At 42.0% G+C, this 7,064-nt stretch overlaps 1 protein-coding gene across 1 annotated transcript; it reads left to right on the forward strand.

The window, feature by feature from the left end:
• The first annotated feature begins 5,157 nt into the window (after positions 1-5,157).
• On the forward strand, positions 5,158-6,337 carry LOC148009836 (uncharacterized). The gene is made up of 2 exons (XM_087673467.1): positions 5,158-5,619; positions 5,741-6,337. Exons 1-2 carry the CDS (start codon positions 5,189-5,191, stop codon positions 6,192-6,194), a joined length of 885 nt encoding a protein of 294 aa, XP_087529593.1. The 5' UTR covers positions 5,158-5,188; the 3' UTR covers positions 6,195-6,337.
• The last annotated feature ends 727 nt before the right edge of the window (positions 6,338-7,064 follow it).

Below are 7,064 nucleotides of genomic sequence, written 5' to 3' on the forward strand. Positions count from 1 at the left end.
ACACACACTATAAGAAGTTGAGCAAAGACCGAAAGAATTCACGCCATCTATAGCAAGACCAAGCCGAAGATTTCTTAGCTCTCATACAAAGCCTAGAAAGATGGAGTCAATATAACTCCATGCATGTGAATTTTTTGGTATTTATTGGGCTCCCTTTGTGGATCTATTTTGTGTATGCCACGTTGCCAAGCTCGCCATGTATGATGTGCGAAATATGTGACGTATATATGGTATAAGTGAAAAGTATTTGAGAATCTTTTGAGGGATAGTTTTTCATTGCAAGTCTTGTTAATACCTATGAGCACCACACTTCGGACATGTCTCCATACTCTCATAGTCTCCTCCAACAAACACACAATTATTCACACATGCATATGAATGCTATTGTAGTCCATACCAAGTTTTTGTAACACCAGTTGTGCATCATCATGCAACTTGAGCATCATGTTTCCAGGTGGCAACATGTGATATTTTAAGAACTTGAAAAAAAAACCAAAGAACACAATATTAGTGAGTTTGGGAATCTCCCCATTTCTATTTTTTGAATACTAAAAAGGTGGCATGCGGATAACATGCTTGTAAGTTTCTCCAAACTATTAAAAAATTGAATCTATTGAGATATAGAGCACTCAATTTGGAGTTATAGTGTTCAAGTTATGAAAAATCCAAAGATTTGACCACGCATCCCAAACTTATGGGAAATTTCCATATTTCCCAATATGGTGTTCAAGCATCTTTGAAGAGCATAAAATAAAGAAGCATAGTATGTACCTGAATAACTTGAGCACACTTGCATCACTCTATATGTACTTTGCCTATACCCTTAGGAGCACAAACAGTATCTTTAAGCGAGATACCTGGCATCCATCATATAATGGTATGGATGCCTCCTCTCTCAATGGATCAAATGACAGTATCCATGGGTAATAATGCATCGACCATTGCCTCCATCTCAGGCTCCAAGATTGGAGGAATGTTCGAAAGGCCCACCATCTCTTGTGGTGTTGAGAGTGTAGTTAGCGGTGTGCTCTGCAATGGGTTTATTGGCTCAGGCACTCCATCTATTGCATACCCATGAACTCTTCTTATGGGCTGCAATAGGTGCATTCCTTAGGACGGAACGACACCTCTATGTAGACATTTCTAGGACACATCTAATATTATTGTATATGATATTCAACTCAGTTTGAATATAAGCATGATTGGTACGCACTTTCTTTATTGCTAGCTCAAAGTTCGAGATTGCTTGGTTCATTATCTTTAATTGAAACTCGTCAAAGTGTCGCATGTGCTCTATAGACAAGTGATGCTTTTATCAAATTGCCAACTTACACTAAGTGTAAGAACATAGAATATGCTACTTGAGATATGCCTCACGATTTTGAATATCATGGATATTATCATTCTTGATTTTTCCTATGTGACATATAGTATACTTTTGTTTCCCTCATTATTTCTCTCCCCCCATCTCTCTCTATATCCCCCCCCTCTCCCCCTCTCTCTCAATGAATCTCTCTACAAACAAAAGTAAAGATAGAAAATAAGAAACTAAAAAAAAAAGCAATACCTTTCTCACTCTTTTTATCTCTCTCCCCCTCTACTTTTCTATCTTTTTATCTCTCTTATTCTCTCATTGTTTCTCTATTCCTCTCCCCCTCTTTCTTGCTCTCTACTTTTATTTTTTTCTCCATCTCTCTTTTTCTCTCTCCTTCCATATGATCTCTCTCTCTCTCTCCATGCCTTTATTTGTCTCTCTCTCTCTCTCTCTCTCTCTCTCTCTCTCTCTCTCTCTCTCTCTCTCTCTCTCTCTTCTTTTCACTCTCCTCCCTCTCTTTACCTAGTCCTTGATTTCTCTCTTATCCCTCTCCCTTCATTCTCCCCCCCTCTATTTTTATCTCTCCTCCATCTCTCTCTCTCTCTCTCTCTCTCTCTCTCTCTCTCTCTCTCCATTCCTTCTCTCTTCCACTCTTTATTTTTAAATCTCCTCCCTCTCTATTCCTTCTCTTCCTCTCTCTTTGTTTCTCCCCCCCCCTCTCCCTAATTGTTTCTCTCACTCATCCTCCTTCATCTCTCTATTTCTCTCTTTCCCTTTCTTTTCCTCCCTCTTTGTTTCCCTTCTCCTCTTTCTCTCCATCTTTCTCTCTTCCTCTCCTTCCCTTTTTCCTTCTCCTTTCTTCACTCTCCCTCTCTCTCAATGCATCTTTCCATAAACAAAAATAAAGAAAGAAAAGAAGAAAACAAAGCAAGAGGAGGCAATGTACCTACCTCAAAGGCTCGAAGATGAAACCCTTTGCACCTTCCTTTCACGAATTTCCTCACTTCTCCTTTGCACCCTTCTCCTTTTTCTTTGCATATGACAGTAGTGACAATGGAGGCTGTAGTGAGCTCTCCCTCCCTCCGTCCCTCCCTCCCTCCCTCCCTCAAGCTCTCTCACTCTCTTTTGTTCTCTTTCGCCAATGCTTTTGAGAAATACTGTGCTCGAATTTTTGGTATAATTTTTTTCTCAAATCGATGTCACTATTAGCATTACCAACTTAAATTTTCGAAGCTAATAGTGACACCATTATTTTTTGTCGAAACCGGCCATCACTATCGTCCCATTCCTGTGTAGTGTTATCATTCTTACATTTTCTAAATGGCACATGTATGGTGCATCTATCAAGTGTACCCGTCAAGTAGTATAGATGAGAGAGAGAGAGAGAGAGAGAGAGAGAGAGAGAGAGAGAGAGAGAGAGAGAGAGAGAGAGAGAGAGAGAGAGAGAGAGAGAGAGAGAGAGAGAGAGAGAGAGAAGGCAAATCTTGAAGAGAATATGAAGGGAAGCACCATGGAAAGCTCGAAGGGCAAGGAGAAGGAGAAGGTTGTGTAGAAGAGATTCAAGGTAGCAAATATTCATATTTGAGCTCAAGGTACGCCTTTTTCTCCTTCTCTTCCTCTTTCCTTCATACATTGTTTTTCATGTGGTGAGAGAAAGAGAGAGAGAAGAGAGAGGGTGAGGAGAGAGAGATGGAAGGAGAGGGAGAGAGAAAGAGAGAGGGGAGAGGGAACAAGAAAGAGGAGGGATTTTTTTTGCTACACTATGGTTTATGTGGAGAGGGGCAGATGAAAGAGAGGAAGAGATAAAGGGGAAGAGAGGGAGTAAGAAAGAGAGGGAGGGAGATTTTTTTTTTGTTACATTGAGGTTTATGTGGAGAGGGAGAGAGAGAGAGATGGAAAGAGAGGGAGCGATGGTGGGGGAGAGAGGGATGAAAAGAGAGAGAGAGGGTGAGAGAGGTAGAGATAGAAAGAGAGAGAGGGGGAGATTAAAAGTGAGAGTTTTGAAGGGAGAGATGGCAAGATGGATGGAGCTTGAGAGAGAGAGAGAGAGAGAGAGAGAGAGAGAGAGAGAGAGAGAGAGAGAGAGAGAGAGAGAGAGAGAGAGAGAGAGAGAGAGAGGGTAAAAGAGGAAGACATGGAAAGAGAGAGAGAGGGTAAAAGAGGAAGACATGGAAAGAGAGAGAGAGGGAGAGAGAAGGAAGGGGGATTAAGAGGAAGGGAAAGAGAGGGAGACTAATTGTGCGAGAGTAACACACACACACACACACACACACACACACAGATTAACATAGAGGAAAAAAGAGGGAAGGGGATAATGAAAGAGGGTAAGAAAGAGAAGCAAATTTAGAGAGAGACTGGAAAGAGAGGGAGATTAAGAGAGAGAGAGAGGGTAAGGCAGAGAGAAAGAGAAAGAGGGAGATTAAGAGAGAGGGTCAGAGAGACTAAGAGAAAGGGGAAGAGCTCGGTAAGAGATAAATAGAGTATGAGAGAGAGAGAGAGAGATTATGAAGGAGGGAAAGAGAGAGAGATTAAGAGAGAGGGTACTAGAGGACAAGAGATTAAGGAATAGAGCCAAATTAAGAGAGAGTGTAAGAGAGGGAGGGAGAGGATAAGAGAGGAAGAGACTTTGGAGATTGAGGCCTATGAAATATCAAGACATAATATTCTAGTGACCCCACAAATAAATAATGGGGTCTAAGTTTAAGTGAATATATAGGGAAATGGAACGTAACTACTTCATCTTATTATCCTTGGAACTCACCATGTCCACTCTCTTCAAATTACCACATATAAGAGAAGCTCTTCAAATTTTGGATATAAACATAGATTAGGTACTCTATGCCTAGGATGCACCAATCGTAGCATCACGAAAATGGATGTCAGTCATGCCCTAATCCATGCTTTCGTGTGTCCATGGAAACTCCACACATAATTTGTGATCTTTGCAACCCTCGACTTCATGTTTTAGGGTAAATCATAAAGGAGTATAGCACAATATATATTATATGATTAATCGTAAAGCATTGAGAGAGAGAGAAATAAACAAACTATTAAAAGTAAATCACTTAGAAATATTTTAAAAAAAGATGTTAGTAAACTAGTTTGTATTAAATTAAAAAATCTCTAACTTCTAGTAAATATATATAATTTTAAAGCCACACATTGCCAAAAGTTGATCCTAATGCAATGCAACAAAGAATGGCCAAGAGGCAAGATAAAACCTATGAGCAACAACCTAGTTGGGTGGGAGTGGCACAGTGTGCCAGTTGTGGAAGGTCAAAAGTTCAAAACCCACAATTGGGTGGTTTTACAATGTATCACCTTTGAGTGAAAGGTGGGTGTCATTCTTGGAGGCGCAAAAACTCATTAGTAATTACAATCAAAAGAACAAAGAAAAGGGGGAGTTAGATAACGATCAAATTCCTTTTCCTAAGGTTTTCGTTTTCTCATGAACCATGTCCATTGCATATGTAAAGCTTGTTTTACTGTCTATTAATATTATTTCAGGCGTTCTCTAAAATTTTCAAAGTAAATTTTTTTAAAAAAGAGTGAAGCTACCCTACGCGAGAAGTCATCGTTAAGAAAAGCAAGGGCAGCTTTTATAACGAGGAGGAGGGAGCAATTTTGAGAGCTGTTACGATGGAGCAAGGCATTAATGGGGCCGGGATTATTGACACGGAGGGAGTCGTGGCGAGTAATTTTGAGAGGGCTCGAGCTTTGGTGAAGGAGGCACGTTGATCAGGACTGTCGGTTGATGTTTTGAGGCGGCTGCAGCGTCAGTGAGCATACAATTACTAAGGATATTCAGAGGCCGAGGTGGAGATCATGACCGAGGAGGCCGAGACGATATTGGATCAGTATGAGGATACCGAGATGCTATCGGACGATCATCAGCAGGCGGCCATGGCCGAGGAGATCATGGCCGCAGAGGTCGAAACAGTATCGGATCAGTATGAGGAGGCCGAGATGATATCGGACGATCATCAGCATCCCACCATGGCCAAGTTTGCCCAGATAGCGGCCACCCTGCGGCTCCCCGATCGGACCACGTTCCTGCAGCTTCCCATGGCCTGCCAGCAGGCCCTCCACCATCACTTCCGCGCCCTCCCCGGCGTCTCCTGCCCCTCCTGCCTCTCCCCCTCCCACGTCCGCTTCCGCTACTTCAACAACAAGGAGACCGCCACGCGTACCCTCCAGCCACGCTACACGTGTCGAAGCCCCTCCTGCATGGCTCGCCACGCCCCCCGCGGCGGCTTCTACTTCACTCTCCGAGGCTCCCAACACAGACGGAGAAGCAGCCCCGGGTAAGTAATCTACAATTATGAGACGCACAGAGCTTATAATTATAGCATTACTGTACTTCTGTTGCACTGATGAATAGCTGCACTCTCTATATTGACTCGGTACTTGTGATGCTGGTTACAGAGCTCGCGTGAGGAAACAAAGCCGTAGCCCCATGCGGCTTGCCGAGCTGATCAGGAAAAAGAGGAGAGACGCTTGTATGAGACGCAGGAGAAGAGTGGAAATCCACCATCTCCTTGACATCATCAAAGATAAACCACAGCAGCAACCGCTGCAAGCGCATCCACCGTTACAATGTCTTGATCAATGCTTATACGACGATACTGATACCGGCAATATAGTCCAAGATCACCAACCAACCCCTGAAATATCGAATACCGACGTCAACGGCCAGCTCGAGGCGCTGTGCGTGCCACCGCTCGATTATGACTATTGTCATGCATCCCTCTTCTTCAATTTCGATGCAGCTTCCATCCGCTTCGATGACTTCTTCTCTACGACCACCACTGACGATTTTGGTCATTGTCCCACTCTCGTAGTAGCGGGTCCTAGCACCCCAGAAAAACCTTCTGAGTAATGGTGGCATTGTCTTTCTTATTTCTGATGTCCAGGTTAACCATATTGTGCATATTTGATGTGCAGGTAAGATCGCGGCTTCATGATCTTTCCTATTTGCAATGAACTGATGTGAGCTCTAATTAGTACTTGCAATGCATTGTACTATCATGATAGCATACCATATTTTATTCTTACTTTGGTTATTTGACCTTCATATTTAAGTTCTACATACATGGTTTTCCAAGTGGGCCTCAATGCAAGTTCTCAGCCCATATGTGCCGCATGCATGATGCTCAAAGGATTAAGCAAATATATGCTTGCTATTGGCCTTGAGGCAAAACATTGGAAAAGTTGTCTATTTCCATTAACCAATGTTCGTCTAAACGTTGAGGACATGCAAGAGACTCACGAGCAAAAGTGGATCATGCTAAAGGATGAAGAGTTGAAAGTGGATCAATATACTACATCACAATCATATTTTGATTTGTGACATATTTTAATGATCACAAATCAGAGAAGTAGCTAGATGGTAAAGTAGTATGAGTCAATTTCTCGTCAATTTGGATATATAAACTCACCTTACAAGTTATATGCATGTTCAACTTTAAGTCTCCCTATGTTCTTGAGATTATTTTGTGGTCTAATATGATTTTCCAAAAAATGCCATTATGAGGCTCTATGCAAGAGTTAAGGTCCTTTTCAAGGTTCTTTTAAGAGTATAAGAAGATTATCCATATAGCCAATGGATAGAGTAACCTAGATCAATTTCTCCCCTTGGAGTACCTATGCTATCTCTTTTGGACATTGTAGACATTATACTTCGCAACCTATAATTTGTGGCTTCTATTAGAATCGATCTTAAGAGCCATGCTAGTTATATATTGTGTAA

This window comes from Lygodium microphyllum, chromosome 30 (assembly GCF_053477565.2).
Source record: "Lygodium microphyllum isolate KBCC chromosome 30, Lygodium_microphyllum_v1.1.10, whole genome shotgun sequence".
Lineage (NCBI taxonomy): Eukaryota > Viridiplantae > Streptophyta > Polypodiopsida > Schizaeales > Lygodiaceae > Lygodium > Lygodium microphyllum.